Source organism: Bombus bifarius, unplaced genomic scaffold (genome assembly GCF_011952205.1).
Source record: "Bombus bifarius isolate JDL3187 unplaced genomic scaffold, Bbif_JDL3187 scf7180000007970, whole genome shotgun sequence".
Lineage (NCBI taxonomy): Eukaryota > Metazoa > Arthropoda > Insecta > Hymenoptera > Apidae > Bombus > Bombus bifarius.
This window is the reverse complement of record NW_022884356.1, coordinates 2176873-2201680: the sequence shown is the minus strand read 5'-3', so window position 1 is coordinate 2201680 and position 24808 is coordinate 2176873. Positions and strand designations below refer to the sequence as shown.

At 40.3% G+C, this 24808-nt stretch overlaps 1 protein-coding gene across 3 annotated transcripts in view; it reads right to left on the bottom strand.

The window, feature by feature from the left end:
• Positions 1 to 24808, bottom strand: part of LOC117214655 (protein rhomboid) — a 501274-nt gene that overhangs the window by 162757 nt on the left and 313709 nt on the right. For all 3 annotated transcript variants that reach the window (XM_033460869.1, XM_033460861.1, XM_033460879.1), the window contains one exon: positions 1592 to 1704. In XM_033460869.1, the coding sequence (XP_033316760.1) occupies positions 1592 to 1704 (113 nt within the window). The remainder of the gene's footprint in view (positions 1 to 1591; positions 1705 to 24808) is intronic.

Below are 24808 nucleotides of genomic sequence, written 5' to 3'. Positions count from 1 at the left end.
ATTGGTGATCGGAATGTCTTTGATTAGAACCGGTCAAACTTTTCTGTCAAACGCTTTAAAGATTACAGCTACGGGATGAAGATGTAAATAGCCGAAGTGTTACCTCACGATATTCCCGTTTGCATATTGTTAAAAGCAATGTTAATTCCGCAATTTCGTACAGATATCTCTTTCACGCGGCTGATAAATTCTAGCGGACCTGATTATTCGTATTTACAGCTTCGTTTCGTTTGTATTTATTTAGCCGTATTTATTTCTTTCCTGCGCGTGTAATTACGAAACTAACTTGCAAATGGAATTTTTCGATATTTGTATGGGTCCTTCGTAATTTACGACAAATTCAATTTATACGCGCCACCGAAATTGATCAACTCCGTGGAGGCGGCCCGAAGCTGCACATTCGAAAAATGTATTTTCTACGGTATATTTACGATAAATTGAATTTTCACGCACGGAACGAAAATCGGTCAACTGCGCGTAGATCGAAAGATTAAAAACCCTAGGAACGAAGCGGTAACGTTAGGTTCGCTTCCGAAGGATTTGATTATTAACCAGCGACGCGACGATACGTTTCGTTTAGCGCTCTATCTACGAAGGTGACGAGCGTCTCGTACAAAAATTCTCGACGTGCACCGAAACACGTCGATATAATCTACGCAGAATCGTATCGAAAATTCGAAATCCACGACAGCTCGCGTATTCCACGCGATTCATCGTTGAAGATTACATTTTGTGGAAATCGCGCGCGCGCCTCGTCGCGAACGCTTCCGAACCTCGGAGGTGGAATGTTAAACGAAAGAATCGCAGCTGCGACTAACCGTGGAGAAATTTTCGACCGACTGGGAAATCACATCTATAAGCAATGACTGGAAACGCGTTCAGTGCTCGGTATGCCGGGTCGAAACGAAAGGCGATATATACAGAGGAACAGCGAGAACGACGAAGAAGTAGTAGCATCCTTCGAGCTAGCAGTAGGAAGTAGAAAGACGTTGATGTTTCACAGGTCGTACGATGTACGTTGCTGTTTTCTCGAGGTTCTCTCGCATGGGTAACGATGCGGAGCATAAAATGCAGCACAGAAATACTGTAAGGAGGTCCTCGTCGTACGGTGTCGTCGGATGTTTCAACGGAATAATAAAACGCGCAACCTTCCCTTTCCTCTCATTTTTTCCCATCGTTCTATCCACTTTTCTTCGCCACCACGCTCCACTTTCTTCCTGTCTCGACGGATAACTTAATTTTATTCTTTTCCTATCTTTCTCCTTCCTTCATCGATCGTCGAGCTTTGTCTCGCCGAATGTTTTCTCCAGGTTCAATTTGTCCGAAATCTCTAACCTCGTCGAGATGAACGCGAACAATAATATGCACGATGTTTATGCAACGATGATATCGTTCCGTAAGTTTGGCATCGCGCGTGCAATTTTGCTTTCGATGAAAATTACGCGTCTATGCTTGTCGAGATGAACGCGAAGAATAATACGGAGAATGTCCATCGAACGATTTACTACTCTTCTGCGTTTGGGACATTGGCTTTTGACGAGGCAAAAGATGGAAGGACGTTTTATGATGGTAAAAAATTAGATAATCGTACCTGCGAAAGAGAGGAGGTTCGTGCACGAGCAGATGAAAGTCGTTTTCGGAGCAGACTTCACGGTCACGATGGTGAACCGCGCATTTAAAGCTTCTAGTTCGTTTGCCACTCATCTGTAACAGAGATAATTAATTATTATTGATCGTTGCTCGAAGTCAGTATTTTAAAAAACATAGGTCTGTTGCGGGTTAATAATCGATAAATTTACAGCAACGTTTAGATCTATTGGAAGAGAAAGAGAAATTCATATCCAAAAGTACGAAGGTTTGTTACTACGAGCGACGAGTCGACTATAAATTTATAGCCCATTTAAAAATGTTCTTAATTTTTGTTTATTTACTCAAATTACCCAGAAATGCGGCTACCTTGTCATTCGTAAAAGTACAAAAACTGATATCCTACGTGCAAATGTCGAAGAACGTGTCAATGTATCATAATAAATTATATCTCGTTGCATAATCTGTACTGTTTTCCTCGATAAAAATGTCCTGTCCAGAAGTTTTCCATTTTCCAAGGTATATTCAAATATTCGAAGCTTTCCATGATTTTTACTTCTCGAGTAAAGTTACATCGCACCGTTACGAAATAATAATGAAATATTTTGTATCGAATAGAGAAAAACAAGGGTAGCAAAAATGGCAGCATGTTCATTTCAATTTATTTACCAGCCACAAACGTATCCGTATGTAAGAACCATAAGAGCGACATAACCGACTTTATGGAGTAGAAGGGAGAACGTCGATGTTTCAGAGAATCTCGTGGCATCAAGGATGCACACGCGCCATTATCGTAGAAAAATGTCGAAAGGACAAGATCCGACGGAACGATCGATTTGACGGGAAGTCAACGACACAAAAGGTGGCTGCAGTTCTTGGCACGATCCTTTGGAAGGAAGCTCGACTCGACGCTGCTCGAGCTGCGGTGTCTGATATTTGGATCAGGATCCGTTAACGCGGTTAGGCAAATGCGAGCAGGAACGCTAGCAAACTCCTTCAGCTAAGTCGTGTACATAGAACGGCCCTGTACCACGAAGACACGAACAAACATCCACAAACACGAGTACCGTCTTACGCGTGCAGTTTGTACCAATGTAGAAGGAAGAGAGTGTGTGCACAGTGGCGTAAGAGCTTCCTACATTACTATCCATCGACCATGGAACCCGCTCGCTATCGTATTTACTGGTGCACGATAGTTGTTTTAGGCTACGAGACCTGTGGGCCAATGAATTTCTCGTCAATGTCGCGAATAATTTAAGTAGAACGATAATCGTTCGTCGAAGAAAAGGATACGAAGGAGAAGCATATGAACGAAGGATGAAGTGATCCGACTATCTGCCTTTTTTTTACGATTGTACGAAGAAACTACTGCGGACAAAGTTAAACTGTTTCTTTAAATAATAAACAATCTTTTCTCGCGTTTATTTATTTCGGATATTCGAAGGCCGTTGGTATTTCCTTAAATAGAATCTTATGTATCTTTTTATACCGGTGGATGTGATTTTCTTTTCTCTATACAAATAATCTAAGTACGTAGAGAAGTTTAGAGAATAACTACATAAACAGTTACATAAGCTTGAAAGATATTTCGATTTTAACTTGATGAAATGCAGTAGTGCATGGAACGTAAAGGAAACGTAAACGTGAGAGTACCACTTTGCGCATTTCCTTCTCTTTCGTACGTCGAGTTGCACGAAATTAAGGTTAAAATATCATTTGATCTATTTTCAGCCACAAGCAGCTTAATACTCTTGTACAGGAGAATAAGAAAACGCATCAATTGATGGATAAAAAGGTATAGTACCCCTACGTCTAAGAACGTAGCGGTAGCCTTGGAATCTCGCGGAGAAACGACCTTGAGAAGAAATTCTTTCCACCGTTATGTGTGCCCCTTCAAGTAGTTTAACTTTGTCCTGAGAAGTTTTTTCCCAGACAATCGTACACAAGGCAGATATTTAAGCGATCTCATTCCGCTGAGACATACTGTACATGTATACTGTGTATGTACAACCTGTGTATGCGTAGAAAAAAGTTGAAGAAAAACTTTAGGAGCATACAGTACTCATCAAAACAAGCAAAAACGTCTTAATAAACATGGGTTCGCAAACCACTAGTTTCTGAGTTACGAGGTGTTTTTGCCAGTAGGACATTACCTTTACAACATATGTTCAATATGTCTCCCGTTCATTTCCACGCACACTTCTACACGTTTTCTCATAGAAGCGCGCATACTTTGAAAGATCTCTGGCGTTTCTTCTTATCACTCGGCAGTACTTTTTCGTTCGTTGTATCAACTCATTTAGCGAAGCAGCTGTTTTCCTATACGCCACACATTTATACGTTAAACTGCAAAACTAATAGTTTCTCGATTCACCTTTATTAACATCTCTTTGTTTTCCCTGCTTCTCGACCAGTATTACGTGTCAATTTTTTCCCTAACTTTTTGTACATCCATTCTGTACAACCTTTCGTACATTTTGTTATATCATTTCGTACTTTAGACGATGTACGATTTTCAGATATTGTTCGGATGACAGCCTGACGCGTTCGATGCGAGAGGATCTCTAGGGTTGCTATCTTCTCCGACGAAAAAAATCGAAACAAGTTCTTTTATCTGCTTGAGAAATGGCTGGAACAGTTAGATCGTCGTCGATGAAATGTCACTTATTTGCGCTCGATAGTAGAAACGAAATACAACCGTACGTGTTTCTCTTCCTCGTTGAAACGTAGCTACGATAAATGTGGATTTCTTATTAAAATAGAACGTAAATCATGTTCTTATGTGTATGTAGGTAGATGCTGGTACACGTTAAATCGGTGCGAAATTTCGGAGAATTTTCCAAGGCGGCGACAGTGCGCGGTGATGGGCCGAAACAAAGCACGATGGAGCGAGTTCTGGCTGCGCGGAGAACCAGCTGCCGGAAGCCGCAGTGTTTCTTGCTCGTTTGATTGCCAAAAAGAAGCGGTCGCGGAGGAAGAACAGCGGCAAGGGTGCACGCCGATGAACTTCGTGGAACGTCTAGCCGGCCAAGAGAATTAAATTTGCCGTTGCCGTGGAATCGGTATTCCTATTTGCCACGCCTCGGAGCGTATCCCTTGTCCTTTCTGCTTCTTTTTTCACCATTTCGTTTTGTATCCCTCAGAAAAATTTTTTTACCTCTTAATGACCAATAAATTGGCGTCGTATAATGGTTGATCTCGTGATTTAAACGTCCATTCGTAAGATACTGTACGTATGAAAATTGGATCGCGTTAGTTGATCACCAGCGGCGTAACACATTGATATCTGTTAAATTATTTACTTAAATTATCGCTCAATATTCACATTCATGTTCGTATCCTTAATATTTTATTTCATTTAGTCGATTATTTTAATATTAATAAGTTTCTTAAGAAAAAAATATGTTATATCTTTATGGTTGTCAGGTGATTATAATTATGAAAATAGGTTTAATAATCGTCAGCGGTAAACGAGAGAAAAATCTATACGTTAAAGAATCAAGAGTCCCTGTAATCTTAGTTTAGTCTGGTAAAACGATCAACATCGTAAAATTAATCTTCAAACTTGCATTCGTAATTAAACCGCAGATAAAATCCTACCGCTGTAAAATTACCGCCGTTAATCAAGCTGATCCCTTTTCTCGCTAAAAAAAGACAAATTAAACACTTAGGAAATCTGGCCAATGCATTTACAAATCTCCTTTAATCAACCGGCATACCTCGTACTTTTTAACTCACTTTCGTAATTTCCACTAATTTCCAAGATCAAAGACGAAGAATAGGGTATAGTGGTATAGCGTAATCGTAGGACAGTTCGGACGATAATGAAAAGGTGGCAGATCGTCGTTTGCCTTTAAATATCCGTTGGTCACGTGTTACATCTAGGAAGGTTTTACCGCGCAATGAAGCAGCGGAGATTCGTTGCCAGCCAGTGTCCGGCTAAGTAAGTAAATCTTCGACGTGAATTTACGGTCCCGGAGGGAGTCGGTTCGTGTGTCTCGTCGCCGTGGCCGGGATCGATAGTATCGCAGAAGGAGCCCAAGGGCTCGTTCTATTAATCTCGATCGTTTGTTCGGAGTTTATCGCCGTGCAGCGATGTATCCAGGATATTTAGAAGAGCTTGGCCACGCTCGAAACACCAGAGAAGCTTTTTGCCGGCGACTTGTGGATTCTAGCATGAAATTTAATCTGTTGTTCGTCGCTTATCGCGAGGCTGGGAACCTTGCGAGCATCGTGTAAGATAAAACCATGGAACCGAGATAGAAAAGCGGAGTAAACGTGCTTACAGCGAGGCGCGCAATTTTAAAATCCACGGGTGTACAAAACGTAAACGTATAAATGTAGTTTGTCGTGCTTTTGGTTCTGCCGGATCAATCGGGAAAGTGCAACGCGTAACACGATTGATCTGAAAAACCAAAAGCGTGACAGCCATCGAGCATCGTGAAAGCTTAAAATCTGAAATAAACGCAGTTACCTGATTGCCAATGATATCAAAGTGGAAATTAAACAAACATAGTTTGCATCTTTTTCTACCATTGAAATACGAATAAACGAATAAACGTACAGCTTCAAACGTACCGACTTGTTTCCTATACGATGCAGCTAAACTAATTTTCTAGTCATATTTTCCCGAAACATATCCTTCATACTAATTAACAAATACCATTGTACGTAGCAATATTTTCTGTATCGTACAGAACCATCACTTTTCCCTAAAAATTACCTATTAAATTAAACCTACTCACCAAACTAACACTATAGTAAAGCTACGAAGAACTATAATACATAAAATAAAACTATAATAGAAAACTGCTCGTAGGTGGGAAAACCACGATGCTGAAAAGGCTATACGAGGAAAGATCGATACGCAGAGTTTGGACAAAGTCTGGATAACGTTGCTCAAGGCAAATGAGTTCGTGGAATGTCGGCGGTGCTGTGGTTTCAATCGGACGATAACAGAGATCGATGGGAAACGCGTGGTCCGACGCCTTCCGCCGAGGGATGGTCAATGAGGGGCGAGGTACGCGCACGGCTATTATAGCGCGAACATAGCAAACGCAGACCGACGAGTCAGCTCGTCGTAAACACGAGTACAACCGGCCAGTTTAATTCGATTAGGCCGCGATCATCGGACTGCTCGATCGCCCGGCAGCGAATTCCCTTGCTAACTTCGCGCTCTTGCGCGTTCCGCAATCTAATGACGGTCCTATAAACGATACTCGGCCAACCGGCACGGGTTGATAAACGCGTTGCATTCTTCAAATTGTACGGTCCACGAGTGAACACCGAAAATGCCGAGTTAGAATGTGAAATGCCAGGTGAAAATGAAAATTGTGTTTATACGTGGACGAGAAGATAACCGAGTTTTCTAATTGCTGTTTTTAAAACGTTTTATAGCTAACGATATTTGTCTTTTTAACGGTATTCGGAAAGATAAAACCGAGTCTTGCATGGTATTTACATCGTCGCGCTCGATGTAGGAAGATCGTGCGTATGTGCGTCGATGAGGATAACATCGGGTGTCTAGGTGGAATTTTTTGTATGTTTTGTGATTAATGGACAAGAACGTTTGTTGGACTACAGAGATATTTTCGTTGATATTTATAAGTCTATAATTAGTAAACGAAGTCTGAAATGTAATCTTTCTCTACATTCTTTTACAAAATTTACATTTTTTACACCGAATCGCACAAGTCAGATAAATACAAGACGTTTTCTACGATTATTTTATCACGTTCGAACCTTTTCAAGCACAAATATAATCTTTTACTACGAGCCAGGTAATCCGTTTGTCGAAAAAGCGTCCAATTATTCGCCAACAAAGGAACAGCGGTAGGAGGGAAATGAAGAAAGTCGGGAAAAAGAAGGATAGGAAGAAGTAAGAGAATAAAAAGGGAGAAAGGCGCAATCAAGGTAGATATCCCCCGATCGTTTTAGGAAGATATGCCTGTACACGTAGGGGCGAATAAGAGACGCAATTCCCGTGGATCCAGTCACGTGTTCCAACCCCTAGGAGGGTACGGTAACACGTATACGCGCGGCTACATAGAGTGAATTTTCCGGAGCATTGTCGAGAAGCACGGCTCTATTCGATTTCGAATCGAATCGAATCGAATGAGCCTGGAGAAGGGGGTGGTTTGCAACGGACGAGCGGGAAACCGACGTTTGCGCGAGCCGGAGAATTTACCCCATTGGCCAGCCTAATGGCACGGATTTCATTATGCCGGGTTTACACGGGGCCGGGCCTACATTACGTGGCAAGTCGGCCCTCCGACCATTTGGAATGCAAAACTGTTGCCTGCGCAAATTTGCTTCCAGAGAATATTGGTCCGTGGAATGGTTTAATCGTGTTGACGGTCCCATGAGAAGAGCCTCGCCTCGTGAAATGTTAAAGGAGTCCACTGTATCGGCTGTCTTCCACTTTTCCCTAGAAAACTCCCGAGATGATATCGATCAATTATTTAAGACCAGGGCACGGAATAGAATTGCAGCTGTAATTTTGTACTTTACATCCCCTAACGAAGCTTGTTCTTGTAAACGTAGGTCGTATAAATAGTTGCTTTGGGGAGAACAGGATCCTTTTTTATGAAAAAGCAAATCGTTTAATTATTCGAGATAGAAACTTGGGTACAGTTACGGTTATAATGCGTAATTCGTGGGTCCTGAACGAAGGTTAAAATGGCAAATTTCTTTTTTTTCTTTCTTTTTATAGAAGTAGAAATGTTTCGTACGTAGGTCTGAGATTGTCGAAAAAATTATGGCTTGATATTATTTCATATACGGTGGCGTGTGAAAGTTGCTGATTGAAAGTGGCGCGTGAAAGGATTTTAATTGTTCAACGTTGAGCCCAGGAATGTTGTATGTAGATGATACAGTGGAAGAAATACAAATGTAGGAAATTATTGGAAATAATATTAAAACGTTGGTAGATGGATTGTTTTTCTAGTTAAAACGAAGTTTTCGGGAAATTTCCCAACGTGTCAATGTAATCGCGTAATTCTGTAGAAACGAAGCTCCTATAATTCCGTAGTTACACTTTAATCCAATCGCGTGAAACACTCTGTATTTTCGACGTCTGCTCGTCCTTTATTTCTCCGCCAATAATCACACGAGAACAGCGGCAAGAAAAATAGTTCCTCAGGCGAAAGGGTAAATCGGAGATCGAGCGGGCCTCGTACAAGTTGAAGAACGTGCGAGATTTTTCAACGAGAAGGATATAGGGGCTTTTTTGCCTCCATTTCTCTCTCACGTTTATGGCTATGATCTCAAAGGAGGCACACATCATTTTTAGGTTTGAAATTAAGTTTGGCGAGATTCCAGCGTATCGACGTGAGAATCCCTCTCTTTCAGTACGCTCACGTGCAAACGTAATCCACTAGACGGTACGCTTAAAGCTTTCACGATAATTGGACTGGTTTATGCGGGCATAAACAACTCACGACAGATTTAGCCCATAAAATTTGATTAACATTTCTCTTTCATGGAATTAATAAATATGATTAAATTTCGTTGCCACGTCTCTTTCGTATTTCTTCGTATTTTTCCTCCCATTCTCTTCTGTTTCCTATCCTTAACGAAGACAGTCGATCCGAAACCATTGGAAACAAACGAGCGTCAATTTTTAACAGAACCGCGACCGACGACGTGTTTGTTCCTTTTCTCTCTCCCCCTCTCTCTCTTCTTCTTCTTTGCAGAAAGAAACTTTTCCGTGGGCACGTTAAACGCGCGTTAAATAACGAAACAAACCCGTTAAGAGCACCGTATAACTTAAGTCTGTTATAAGCTTGTTTGATAAATTGCGGATCGGAGAGTAAATTGAAGCATTTATCAAGTAATTTTATTAACCCGAGTTTATCGTATGCAAGGCCGAAGAAGGAAACGGATTCACTTCGGCGAAATTAATTCTACACGTTAGGCGAAACGCTCTTTTGCATGGCAAGCTCGTGAAAAAACCTTCTCCATCGCATAATTAGATTCTCGGGGTTTTCCACCTTTTTATGCGGCTAACGCTACGCCTTATACGTATATATATATATATATGTATATCGAACTTGGTGCGCAAATCTGACAGAGGTAAATTGCACTTTTTGTACGTCGGTGATTTTTGTATCAGCGTTTTCACGCGTCTTACTCTATTTTTTTCTCTTTTCTCCGCAACTGCTGAGGTTGTCAATTTTTCTCTGCGCGCGGAATATGCGTTTCACTAGACGGGAACGAAAGTGTACGACTGCAGATTGAAGGTATTTTCAATGCATCTCGCGAGAGCGTTTGTCGTTCTACAATTATAGAATCATTGAGAATATTAGTAAAAGAATTGATACAACTCGTTAGTTCCTTTTCGTACAATATGTTTCGTACAAATCGCAGTGAATTACATTATGAGAGAAAAACAACGACTACCAACGAATTACACGTAACTCGAATAATTAAATATTAGGTTAAGTAAAAAGTTCTGAGCGTTTTTCGCTAGATGTCTTTAGTGAGCCATATCTCACGATGTGCACATCGCATCGAGTCATAGTATACACCGATTTCAAGGTGATATTACGCATCAAAAAGGTTCTTTGTCAGTTTTGTGTTCGGTGAAGCCAGTTGTGTGTTACAGCGTTCGAAAATGGAGATAAAAAAAGAGAAAATTCGATACATTCTTCAGTACCACTACGACCAAGGTGAAAAGGCGGAGCAGGCGGCCAAAAAAATTTGTGCTGTTTATGGACCCAGTACAGTATCGAATGCAACAGCAAAGCGGTGGTTCCAACGATTCCGTTCTGGTAATATGGACGTCGAAGATGAGGCACGCTCTGGTAGGCCAATCGTCGAAAATGTGGATAAAATCATGGAAATCGTCGAGTCGGACCGGCATGTGAGCACTTATTCCATTGCCCAGGAACTGAAGATTAGCCAGAAAACCGTTTGGAACCATTTGCATAAGGCTGGTCTCAAGAAGAAGCTCGACGTATGGGTGCCACATGAATTGACGCAAAAGAACCTTTTGGACCGAATTGATGCCTGCGATTCTTTGTTGAGACGTAACGAAATCGACCCATTTTTGAAGCGGATGGTGACTGGCGATGAAAAATGGGTCACATACGAGAACAACAGCCGAAAAAGATCGTGGTCCAATCGCGGTGGGCCGGCCCAAACGATCGCCAAGCGTGGATTAACGGCCAAGAAGGTTTTATTGTGTGTTTGGTGGGATTGGAAGGGAATCATCCATTATGAGCTGCTCCCATCGGGGCAAACACTTAATTCGGACCTCTATTGTCAACAACTGACCAGACTGAAGCAGGCGATCGACCAGAAGCGGCCAGAATTGGCCAATAGGAAAGGTGTTGTGTTCCATCAAGACAACGCCAGGCCGCACACATCTTTAACGACGCGTCAGAAGCTCCGAGAGCTTGGCTGGGAGGTTCTATCGCATCCGCCGTACAGTCCAGACCTGGCACCAAGCGATTATCACCTTTTTAAGTTTTTGCAAAATTTTCTTGATGGTACAAAACTGGCCTCAAGAGAGGCTTGTGAAAATGAGCTGGTCAAGTTTTTTACCAATAGGGACGAGGACTTCTTCAACCGCGGAATTATGAAATTGCCTTCAAAATGGACAAAAGTAATCGAACAAAACGGCGCATATTTAATCTAAATCGAATAATCTTGACTATGTTAATTTCATCGTCGAAATAAAGCGAAAAAGCGCTCAGAACTTTTTACTTCACCTTATTTCCATTTATCTTACGCTTCTTCGTGGAAATTGTGGAAAAATGAATTAGCAGGAGAAAGACGAAGAAGAAGAAGAAGGAGAAGAAAAAGAGGAAAGTATTATCATACAGAGAAAATGTTGTTTCGAGCAATCGTATTGTCTTATTGTTAGAGGAGACAAATAATTGCCTTATTTCAATTGGTAAACGCATTCAATGGTTATTGCTATTATATACAAAAGTGGTCCGCCGTTAAGGGAATTTTTTCTTTGGAAGATTGCATCAAAAGAAGAGCAGAGTGAGTGGAGGTAAAGTCGACGAAATATTGAAACGGAAATTGCGACAATTCGTCGCGGAGGAAAGAACTGTTTCAAAGAGTAATATTATTCTAAAGGCGTATAAAACGTTTAAATTGTATTTCTTTCAATAAATTTAGACTGGCTGTTATTGTTCAAAATATTCATTTTCCATTCGTCAAAAGTTATATTCTCAAACAATTGCTCAAACGTTGACTGCATTTTTCTTAATATGCTCGTGTTTCAAATGCGATATGTTACGTTATACTTTGGTGACAGAAATGCGTATGTAGGGCTGTAAAGTTATTAGAATTTTGCAAACATTTAATGGAAATATTTCACTTCGTATATTTCTATATAAAATTCTTTTGCTTTTAAAAAGTAAAAGACAGATGTACGTGTATGTGATTTCTTTATTTCGAATCTTTAAATATCGAACAATTTTATTACGTTGTGTCAGTGGAAAATCCCTTTCCTGAACAAGATTTCACCAAAGAATGTTTGCTGAGTTTTTATACGGGAATCGCGTTCTCTCTACGAATCGATGCAAAGTAGTTTAAACTCGATATAAAAATTTCTACGCGCCAATTACCTGTTTCGTTATTCTGAAAATAATTCACGAGAATTTAGAGTCGGACGAGCCGAAATACGGACAAAATTTTTCACAAATTATTTTTCGCTGAAGCGTAACGCGATACTAATCTCGTTAACTAACCGCTGTTTCATAACAGCTGAAACTTTTATTTCCATGTTCTTTCATTTTCTCGAATTGACATTTAACGAGAATAGAATCGATTCTTTTATTATATTAAATAATAATAGAATGCCACGAGCATTGAAATATTTAACGTTAGAAAAATGAGAAAATAATTTTCAAGGTAGACAGGCCATGCAGGGAATAAAAGGGGCGAATCGACTGCAGTTTGATCTATCGAGAGGCGTTCATTGCAATTTTAAAGCGATCGAATCCCTCGGTGCAGTCGAACGACGTTATATGCGGCTTCGTCGACCACGACACAGAATTCCGAGGTTACAGCTTGCCCGCAACTGGTTACCCGCTGTTCAATTAACAATTACGAATGAATATTAATTGCAAGCTCTCCAATTTTCGGAAGTGACGCGACTGAATGTCGACTAGAAACGTTGCCTCGCACGTGATAATGACGCGCAACGCGCTACATAATCGATTAAATGGCATTTGCGGCCCTCCATCAAAATTGGTCATCTTAATGCTCATTAATTACCCATTTCTGACCATATAACATCTTGTTCATTTTTTACATCGGTAGAAAGGAAACAGACACGTTTAACTGCATTTGAAATTGGATATAGAGACGATTGTGAAAGATGTAATTCGGTGTACCCGTAGTAAACCAACGTTAGCGATAGAGTTTTTTATTAAAAGTATAATAAAGCGCTGAAACATGAACGCTGACATTCACGGTAATTTCAGCCGTCGAAGAAGTTCATTAAACTTCACAAGTTGGTTTGATTTTGTATCGTAGAATTTTCAAGGAACAACGCGTCTTCGCTTTCTTATCTCGTTCTCGTTTAACGTACGAGTATCTTCGAGGAGAATTAAAGCAACGAAGTAGACACGGACGTTTCGTTCCTGGAAACGGGCCAAGGTTGATTATTCCTCAGAATTTTGTAACAAATCGTAGATGAACATCTCCATAAAAATTGAACGATTCATTAATCTCGCCACACGGTACATTTTCAGCCAATTGAAACGAGAAACAAAATGTTTTCCCTTGGTCATATACACGCTCCTACGAATAACATTTCACTTGGATCCAACGTTTCTCTAATCAATTTTCTACTCCACCTAATAGCCACCTTATCGACGCACGTTATCTTCTTTCATTTCGCCGAAGCTCAAGCAGATCGAATGAACGATCTGACGTGGTAAACGACGCAATACACGTAAAGGAATCGATACTAATTACCCGAGATTTCGGCGGGCAGGCGATCGTGTAAATCGATCTAGTAATACCAATCAGATCAATCGAGATAAGGCTGATCCGAGTAATTCGAATCGAAACTGGCAACTCCAGTTTGCCCTCTCTCTCCCTCTCCGTGGAAGATGTGTTTCATCTCGTATGGCGAGCTTGCTTCGCTCAGAGAGCCCCGCGTAGTTCGTTACAGCCGAGGTCACGCACAGAACGACAATGAGAAAGAGGCTGCGACGGTGAAACGCGAATCAAAATCCGGTGCGCCCTGTTCCGTCTGTTCTCTGGTCGTCTGGGTCGTTACAAAGGATCGTTAACCGTGTTTCCACGTGGCCATCGTGGCTCGTTACCGGTTCCTCCGTGTATTTCGCCGACATCTGCAGCTAGCACGAGCAAATCATAGAAATCAGATAACAACGATATACCCGCCTCTGCGAATTTGCGTCGCCGAGACCGTCTCCCCTTTTGCTCCGCCTTCTCCTGCACGTTCTTCTATTACGAGAAAGGACCACTTCGTTTACATATCTATGCTAGACTTACCCCTCTGGAGCGAGAGTCGCCCTTCGACGATCGCCCCTTTCGAAGCACGCGCCCGTCAACGCGAGGTCGCATTCGGTTCCTCGTTCACGCACCCTGTCTGCTGCCTGAATTCAGACACGTGCAAGTATACGCGCGTAGAGACGTATATTAGATTTCCAGGTTGCCGGAATTTTCGTCTCGCCCTTTCCATGTTACACGGAATCGGTCGTTTTCAATGGCTATTTCGATTTCGTGCCGCGGATTAGAAGTTGCAGCGTTTGGGTCGTAGTACGTCGGGGTGCGCGTGTATATTGCGCGATTCGACTAGGATTGTTAGCGAAATTTTATAACTTACGAGTTAAAAGCGTGAACGAATTGACGTGTATAGTAACTACGAGCTTGGCAATGACAGTGTCACAGATTCATAAGAAAAAGCAAGGAGCTCTAACCAACATCTCGCAGGCCATCGAAACAACAACGTAGAGAGTGTTCCAGTATTAGAAAACAGTAACAGCATGGCCACCTCTGACCTGGCCCCGGCGACACCCTCTCCATAAGAGGCAAACTCATAGTATATAAACCTTCCGAAAATCAGCTCTCCACACACTCAGTTCTAACATTCTTAACTGTCACTCTGTCGGATTCATATAATAAATTCTGCCAGTATATCTAAAGTCCGAATTTTTCTTACCTTGGTCGTGAAACGCTTAAACTTACGCGAGATCATTCGAAGGATCATTTTAATTTCACCACTCGCCGTGTTTTCGACGTGACAACAGAAACGAGGTTGTACGTGCAAGTTTGTAAATTACAAACTGCAAGTAGTCGATCACTCAGGTAATAGAGTTCTTCGATGTAACATTGTAAATTTATAAGGAAGAAGTTTATAATCTGTTCCTCGTAACTTTACGATTCTTATCGATGTTATTGGCTGGTAAACTATTATGTAAGGGTTGCTCGGTAATAGCATCAGAGGAAACGTTCGTCGACAGATCGTCGAACTTAAATTTGAACGTAATAGCTCGTCCGCGGAATTTTACAGAGCGACGTCTCTACTTTCGATATTTCCCAGAAACCAGCGAAAGGCAACGAGAGTGAAAGGATCGGCGATTAAACGTTGGAGAATCAACCCCAATATTAGAGCGTCCAGCCATCCGCTAACAAAGCCGAGAAAAGTATCTACGATCAGCTGGAAAGTCGAAAAACCGTAAATCAAGATTACTCTCGTTAACGATGGAAATATTCCAGCGTTTCCTCTAACTCTCTGACTAACGGCGTGAAACTTGTAAAACCACTTCCTTGAGTTGTCGAGAGGAAGTTCCGTGTTGCAAGCCAGCGCCAACAAGTGTATCAAAGAGAAACGGAATAACGAGAGACGGCCTGTAAACGAGCAGGCCGGCCATTCAGACATTTTCATCTTATTTTTCTCGTAGCTGCGAAATTCATGGACGCCGATTAGTTTCGTTTAATTTGAGGCAAGCAATTGGTACTTTGAACGCCGCGAGTAATTAGGTAGGTGAGCCCGTTGAAAAGGAAGAAGCGAGAAACGGAGTAGCGAAGCTCTGGAGACCGCGTAAAGGTTCGTTTACGCCTTACGACCGTCTCGAGATTCTATCTTCTAACGACGTCTCTCTTCTTCTATTCCTCTCTTCTATCCGATCTTTCTCTACTTTTCCTCCTTCTCTCTTCTCTCGTAGCGATGCGTGACCGGAGTCAGTATGGCACCGTTAGAAACTGTTCCTACGTGTGCTCACCCACTCGTGGAGAACACGTACCGCCGCGAAAATAAGCTGCGCACTCGTCGGGGTTAAAAGCATTCCCGAGACGACTAAGCTCTCGCGTTTCTTTTTGCCTGGCGCCTGGTCGCAAGTTTCGGGGATGACACACTCCCCCGGCAATACTTGAATATGCTATCCTCTACGACTGCCAAATCCAGTCGTTTATTATTTCAACTTTATCGATTCGATCGTTCGGCACAGTCAGCCTCTATGGTGTCCCGCTTTTCGTTTCCAGTTCCCAGGAAATACCGTTTCAGTCAGCGTAACACGACGAGTGATAGGAAAAGCGTAAAACGCGCGAAACAACTTTGTTTCATTCTGTTTCTCTGGCGATCTATCGTCTTTCTTCGATCGCGTCCTTTTCTTCGCTCGACGATCGACGCGTATCGTTTACAATGGTGAATTTACAACAGTGAACAACGAAGCGATGAATCGTGCATCGAGGATGTGGCATGCGACCGGGTCGGGCGTATTTGTAAAATAACTTTCTTCCTTTTATTACTAGTCTTCCAGACGTTATTTATATTTATATACAGGATGGTTGGTAACTGGTGGTACAAGCGGAAAGGGGGTGATTCTACGCGAAAAGGAAGTCGAAAATATAGAATAAAAATGTTTCGTTCGAGACTTTGTTTTTGAGGAAATCGACTTTGAATTTTCGCTCGGTACGCGTCCGGTACGTTACAACGGATCTCACTGTAGATCGTTGTCTCGATTGACGTTATTTTTTAATTTTTAAAATTTTTAAAATTTTTAAATTTTTAAATTTTTATTCTATATTTGCGACTTCTTTTTTCGCGTAGAATCACCCCCTTTCCGCTTGTACCACCAGTTACCAATCACCTTGTATATTCCTTCCTTTTATATTTCTTTATATTTCGTTTATGGGTGTGTATATCCCTTTCCGCGTTTCCAACCAGCTACATAGTCTCGTCGATATATTCGAAAGCCACAGTATTAAAAAACACGACAAATTATATTCATCGTATTTTTTTATAGTTCAATGGTGTTATGGTTCAATGTTCACACCGAATATTCTCGTTCGATTTTGGGATAATCACCCGCTTGAACGTTTGAAGAAGTATTAGGTTTTCCGGAAAGTGTCTTTCTTTTACAGACACGTCTTTTACGTCTTTATACAAACATGAAACCTATTCTGTCGAACGTTGTGATCTTTATTTTAATAGAACAAAATGGATCATACGTAATTCGATAAAATATAGTGAAGTATAATTTCCTTATAAAACGAAAGAAACACGAAGATTAATATCAATTGAGTTCAGCTTCCCCAAAACTCAAGTTGAATTTTCGTAAGGAACAAAAGGTGCGATCATTCTGTATGATCATCCAATACGTTTTACAAGAACGAGCAATAGTTTCGTAGAATTGATTATATTCCTATACTTATTGTAACTTAGTTTTCATAAATCTACCACGAAGATTCGTAAATGGAACATTTTAACCACTGTTAAACTGTTTTTGACGAGTATACTCGTCACGAAGAAATACCTAACCCCAATATTTTGTGTGAAAAAGCGCTGTCGGTAATAAAATTAAAAAATAAAACAGTCATTTCGTTGCAACTTTAATTCTGTACTATATCAGATTGTCCCAAAAGTTTCTTTCTTTTCTTACGTAATTAGTAGATGTATAACATATTTTGTTTTATATTATATCCATGTTGTATAATAGAAGAAAGTGTGTCATATACAATTCAATAAAATAATATAGAAGGAAAAATGCCGTGCATCTATCATTTCCTCATCAAACGAAAGAAACATTTCGGTAAACTTAATAACAGCCACACGTACTCTGTGTTTCACGAGTATACTCGTCATCGCTTGCTTTTTGCAACACATTTTAGGTACACGCTTTTTAAACAGGTCGCAACAGCTAACTGGTTGATAGATACGATTTACGTAACTTAATTTGTTACACGCAGTAACATCAAAGGTAACAATACCGTATGCTCGAATGGTATTAGCAGAGTATGTTAGTTGCATTCGCGTCAAAGCCATCGAACGGATTATAGCGAACGGGACACCGCGCCAATTAAACGTACTTATCGAGACAATTATACGGAATCTTGATAACAGCTTGACGCTAGAACTACCTTAACCTTACCGACGTTTCAGTCGCTATAATCCCTGTTAACGAAGGAATTAGGATAATTGTACTTGTTGAGAAATTTGCGATGCGTTTACAAAACAAAAGTTAGCTCATGTTCAATTCATAATCTGACATTCCGAGCGAAATAATCTGAACGTCTAAACGATATCAATTCGATGTCTGGATTTATTACATCGTTGGATAATTTAGATTTTATGCGTTTGGATGCTTTTGTGTCGATAATCGGGAATCCAATTAATCGAAAATAAATCCAAAATGAGGTACAGAATTATCCATGTGCTTGTCGTTTATCGTTTAACCGTTTTATTTTCTCTTCTGTCGCATGCTTGCTTCTTGAACAAACGTTACTCGAGAGTTCTACTTCTCGAAGAAACAGTGTGTTCAACATTCTATGTTCTATAAGATTCTAATTAAAACGGCAGCTAATTTTTATTTCAATGTTTTTCCTTTATTCTCTGATGTCCATATTTTTTCGCTTTACTATCTTCTTCGCTGTTACGTTACTTACGTGTCATTGTACGTAAAGCTCGTACGATTTGTGTAAAATTTCTTTATCGAAAAATTTATTGCGAAGAAGCGAGGAAGAAGATAAATAAGTTTCTCACCGTAAACCGGTTCTTCGAATCTTGCGTTGTCCGATATAATGGTCATAAAATATTTATCGCGCGATACAGCTTGGAGGAAACAAAAGGAGTAGAAACGATATTTGGAAGAATGATCGAGATGAAAGTAGACATGGTCCGAGGGGCGAAAGCGTCATTTTCCACAGGTGGTTGAGAAACGAGATAGAGATTTGTCATGAATGAGATTCGAGAAATAGAAAAGGCAAGACGCTGCTACCAAGAAACGTCGTTACGTTCGAAACCGCAGAATACGATCGAACACATTTTCTCGACGTCGTCTCGGCGACGATTTTCAGCCGATTCCGAAACTATTTTAGCGAAAAAGGCGAAAGACCAACGAAATACCTGACAATTCTCCAACGAGTTTTCGCGGAAATACTTTCGATTAGCCGATTTTATCGAGAAATCGAATTCCTCGAACTCGTGCCGCGAAAAGTGCATCGTAAGAGAACAACGAAAGTTAGTAAAAATAGGCGAACATATCTGTTAGATAAAGCAATTGGAAAATGTCGGGTCAGCGTACAAATTATTCCTATTCTGTTAATAGTTTACTTTGAAATTATTAAATACAGACTGTTGATTAATTCTAACATTAAACGCGAACCATAATCATTTTACGATTCTATAATCATATGAATATCGCGTTTCGAATGATACCATTGTCGTTTACTTTCCCTTTTCCTTCGATCTTATTCCATAATTCTAATATCGATCGAGCGAATAATTCCAACTACAGGAAATGTAAAATCGCAAAATACGCACAATACGTAAAAATATCCGAAACATCGCATATTACGATATTCGCTGTACAAAATAAATTTATACAAAATAAATGAGTTAAACACATTCGTCGCCACGTCGTACATATCTAGGTGACGGGTATACTTCCGTGGGAACCCCGTCACAAAGTATGGGTGACGCTCTTCTTGTTCGAGTTAATTAAATATAGGATATTATATATAGAACATACAACATAAAAATGTCAAAAACATATTATACCATACTTTTTATTAATTTATATTCTGGATAATATATTACATTATGCTATATCGCGTGGTATTTGTTAAAAAGTTCCAAACACATTTGGGGTGATTTTGGGCATTTCGAACAATGGACTCCGTCATCACTACTCTCCTCACTTTCAAATATATTTTCACACTGTTTATTGAATATTTTGAGGATGAAAAAATCACTGATGTACGTCTCACAAGTATGCTTCTCGACTAAATGAAAGATCCGAGATATCTGCCATGAGATCCCTCGGAATACTCTAGCTGGAAAGCTTATCGCTTTCTTCACTTCGGAACTAAATAATCTTTTCTTTATAATGAATCGAAGACGATAAACAACGAATCGAAGGCGAATCACGTTGGGCGACGAACGTGTTAATTAAGTTCGTAATAATTCGAGTTCTCCTAGAAATCCGTAGTCTGTAACGTTTAGATTAAACAATTAAAGGCAGGTTCCGAAGAACGATAAGAAATAGCCGCGAAATACTTTGTCAATATCTATGGATCTGGTTTCTCGTTATTCCGCTGTCGATCACTCCAACGGAGTAGAAATCAAAGTAACGGCTGCAGTGCGGAACGTAATTCCAGTATATCATGTCGGGACGTAATGAAACATAATGGTTTCGCAAAGTCATTATGTTTTCTGTTAATGGGTTCCCGTTGTTCCCGCCAGCTAACATTTTTGTTTGCCGTGCTATCAAGACGAACGGTGTGCACACATGTGTGTTCCGCGCCGTTTCTCGATAGCCTGATCGATTCACGCGCGTGCCACATAAAAAGAAGGAAGAGAAACGAGCCGCGATGGAGCAACGTCCGTTCGTTCGTTACCGGAACTTGACGAGTCAAACTCCGACCTGATAATAACACGCTACTTTCATAATTGCTGATGTAATTAGAGGGGGGAAAATAGGGGAGTAAGAGGGGACTCGTGACGGCACTTTCGCCACAGAACGTACGATTGCTTTCGTTCTCTCTTTGCAATAGGCGCGGATCCGCTATTGTTCGCCATTCTACAATTTCGTTTCCATCGGCAGATCGGACGCGTAATCTTTTTCTCTTCGCTATATTATCCGGTAGGATACTCGTGTCCACTATTGTATAATCTGTCCGTTTCTTCGAAAAGAATTCAATTTCACATACCCGAGATACCCGAGTTAAGGATTTTTACATTCGTAGTATTTCTTCTTTCTGTTCTCTTCTTTTTTGTTTCGGAAATTCCGTCTTCCGGAATTCGCGAAATTTCATCTTCTATAAAAATACCTAAGTTAAAGATTTTTATATTTTTAGTACCTGCTTTTTTTTTTTACCTTCCTACCAATTTCGTTGAAATTGAATTTCTTATGGAAGTGCTCGTGTTCCTAGATCTTCGTGTTCGTTATCTTTCCTATCGATTTCGACGAATCAAGATTTATTAGCATTACACGGAGATTACAGGTTACAGTGATTCTAATCAGTCTGCTTGCTCAAACGTAAAGCGAGTTTAACTTCGTATAAAAATATCGCAGTTGAGGATTTTTACGTCTTTAGTATTCTGTTTCATTTTTATCAGTTTCAGTGAAATTTATCCGGAGAATCAAGAATTTATTAGCGTTACACGAAGATTACGCGTTGATTTCGATCTGTCTGCTTCCTCGAGCGTAAAGCGAATCTAATTTCTCATAAAAATATCCAAGTTAAGGATTTCCACGTTTCCGGTATTGTTTTTCTCCCTTTCTATCGATTTCGGTGAAACTTAAACAGAAAATTGAGATTTACACGATGATTGTGAAACTCGCGGATGAGGCAGACGGGCTAAGGTATTGGCTAATGTTTGACAAATTCTTCATCAAAGCGGTAATCTTCAAATTCCATGACTCTTTGGCTGATAAGGCTTTGAAACCAAAAGACCAGAGGAATTTAATACGATTCGTGGTTATCGACGAAATTCGTGGTTAAAACTAAAAAGCGGTGGGAGCAAAGTAATAGCAGAAAAATGTGGAACGAAATAACAGAGAATAGAAGAGGGGAGGTTGGATAAAAATTTAATTTCGATGATTCAAGGGTGAAAAGATAGGCAGATAGATAGGAATAAAAAATGGACAGTAAAGAATATGAAGCAGGAAAAAGAGAAAAATAATTTGATAACCTTTATTAACCTAGATTGGTTCAAACGAATATAACGTAGCAATTTGATAATTGAATTTTATATTTATCAAATTTAACCTGCAGTCGTTACAGAATATTAAATATGTTACAAAATGTTAGCATGTTCTTTATAGAAAATTATAAATATAGTTGCTTTCTTTTTTAATTTGTAAAAGACAATAATTAAATATTACAAAGAGAGCGAGTAATTAAGAATCACAAAAAAAAACGCATAAAAGACTTGTGAACAACATAAAAATCTAGAAAGTTAATTGGGAGATAGCTTCAGACACGCGTAAGTAGAATGAGACGGTACATTCTACTTATTAGCATCGCGTTAAAAAACGTTGGTCTTCGACAGCGAATAAATATCGACTATAGTTTGCGATATTTTTTTGAATCTTTTCCAGTGCCAACGACAAATCTTCATACTTTTTTTTAACGTCTGAAAAACGATTCGGAATGATAAGAATGATATTATTCAGAAAGAAAGAAAGAAAGAAAAATGAAAAAGGAAAAGACGAAGATATAAATCAGACATCAGTGAAATTCAACAATTATAATTTGATTGCCTCAACTTGATATAGCTATGAATCAACGTGAGTTACGAGTTCCGTGATTATGGTAGTTTCTCTGAACCTGCTGTTGTATGCGGTTACATTGTAATCCCATTATCAATTCAATTAAATTCACTGCGATACAAATTGCAACCGCTTCCAACTTCCCGCTGCAAACGAAATTTAGCGTACGTTTATCATTACTATTTCCCTCATTTTTTTTCCTAATTAATTCTTTCCGTTTTATTTTTGTTACTAATTGCACGACATTCGGAATTTTAACGACTGGCTCGATATTTCCTTCGATTTCGTTTGTTTCTCTTTTCCTCGATAAAATGAATCGCAGACTGTCACTTGAAACGATTAACAGTTCGTTAATTGTGGATTGTTAATAAAAAATATTTCTAGCTTTGCCGTACCGCATACACGAATTACGGTATAAAATAAGGAGGGAAACAACGTCTGATTTCTTTTTCCAGTTCATTCATCTTGTCCAATTCCTTTAGGTAGAACGATAATTATCGCTAAGTAACGTCATAAATTCTGAATACCGCCATAGTTTGCTCTTTCTCGATTGGTTTCCTATCCTCCGCTGGTTCTTCTGTTTGCCGAAGCAATTAATGCATAAACCCTTTCCCTGTTGATTGATCCATGAAATTGGGATTCCTATAATTTGAATCCATTATGATTGCGTAATCTGAGTATAATGGGCAATTAAAGTTTGTAGTACTTTGGATTTAACCACATGCAGATGTAATTTAAGGTTAAATAAAGCTAAATCGCGAATTTAACGAAGGAAAGTTTCTTTCCGCGCAAACGTCAAATAACGACTCTTCCTCAGGATCTTCGCAAACTGAGGAAATCATATTTAAATATATAAAAAATCCGAAACTCGATCGTGGTAAAAAATTCGTTACCACGGAACAATAGCGAACGGCAAATAAACGTCGAACCAGAAAATTTCTGTAATCAGAACTTTGAAATTTTCGATCGACGTAATTGAAAACTCTATTCCGAGCCGTTCCACTGTCTACTTACTTTTCGATCTTCCAATATTCCACGAATGACACACGCGTCACTCCGAAGAAAGAAAGGCGAAGAAACTTCGTGATATTTAAATTACCATTCATCGTTAGTTGGAATTGCCGTTTATTATCGCGCCTCATACCCGTTCCCCTCCCCCACCCGTTCACCATACCCGTTTAAGTTTTCTAATTCCCGGTGTTCAACTTCACCGCCGCGAAGGAACGATGAAAATTTGCAGAAGGAAGTAACGTCGTCGACTTAACAAAGTTTTCTCGGCCGTTGCCTCGCACGATTCTCTCTTTGCTCCCTCGATCCGAGAAGGATCGCCGAGCATTCGTGTCGTCGGTTCTCCGAAGCGAGCCCGAGTTACACAGAGAACGAGCGGAATCGCTGAAGAGAAGAGCTGGCCACCGTGCTTTTACCCCGTACTTCGTTACAACTTAATTCACATCCGCAAGAAACTCTTTCGCGCGTCGAGCGAGAAGCGTCTGTCCCTCCTCCGTCTTTAACTCGCGGAAAGTGAAAGTATGGCAAGAAATGGAAAGAGAAAAACGCGAGCTGCGCCAGTTACGTAACGCGGTTGAATCGTTCGCTCGACAGCGAGAAAAAGCGCTACGTATTATTCTTCTTTTTGCGTTCTCTGCGTCGAGTAAGAATGTGTCTAGATTGATAGAGAACGCAGCTTTGCATTTCTTCTTCGTTATCGTGAAAATAACTTTGCTGAAAAATAACGATCGTTTTGTCGTTCGTTGCCTTCCTCTTATTCTTCCTCTTCGTCTTTCATTTTTTAACGTCACGTCCGCCAACACGGCCGTTAGCCACGGTTTTGCTTACATCTAAGTTAATCGTCCCACGCGTCTGTCGATTCGAAGAATTTCAAAAGGATTTCCCTACTTCGTCACGAATGGCCAGTTCCTTGGGTATTTTGAATCTGTCGCGTGGTTCGTCTTATTTCCTGCGTTTTAGAATTACGAGCTGTAACCGTGAGTGCTAGGTCACAAGATTCACACCACTGACAAGTTTCTCTTTGTACCTTTGAAATAGAAATTCGCGCGTCGAGTCTTGTGTGTCCAATTAGCAGTTTCAATGGCTCGACCTCGTCTCTTCCATCGTACGGTGGTTCGGCGAAAGATCGAAACGATGTTGCGGAGCTTACGGTAGCTTCCCATTTCTCGAGCAATCTGCGTCCCATAGATTTCTCAATACCTTGGCATGGTGTACCGACGTCATCTTTAAATGGTAGTGAGATGGTTTAGCTTCCTCGTTTCCTGCTGTATCTTGGTGGCAGAAAATCCAGGTGATAACGATCGTTCTCTGTATTGTTTTCTAATTTGCTTGAGATCACTTCGTTTTCATTCTGCGGATTTCGTATTGCTGCAATCACGTTCAAGCAGTCGTCGAAAACGTGGTGGAATTTTTTATTTGCCGATTGTTCAAGTGCTTCGAGCATTGCTACTCCACTGCTTCCGCACTGGAAACGTTTGGCACGAGGTGTATAATAAGTTGAATTT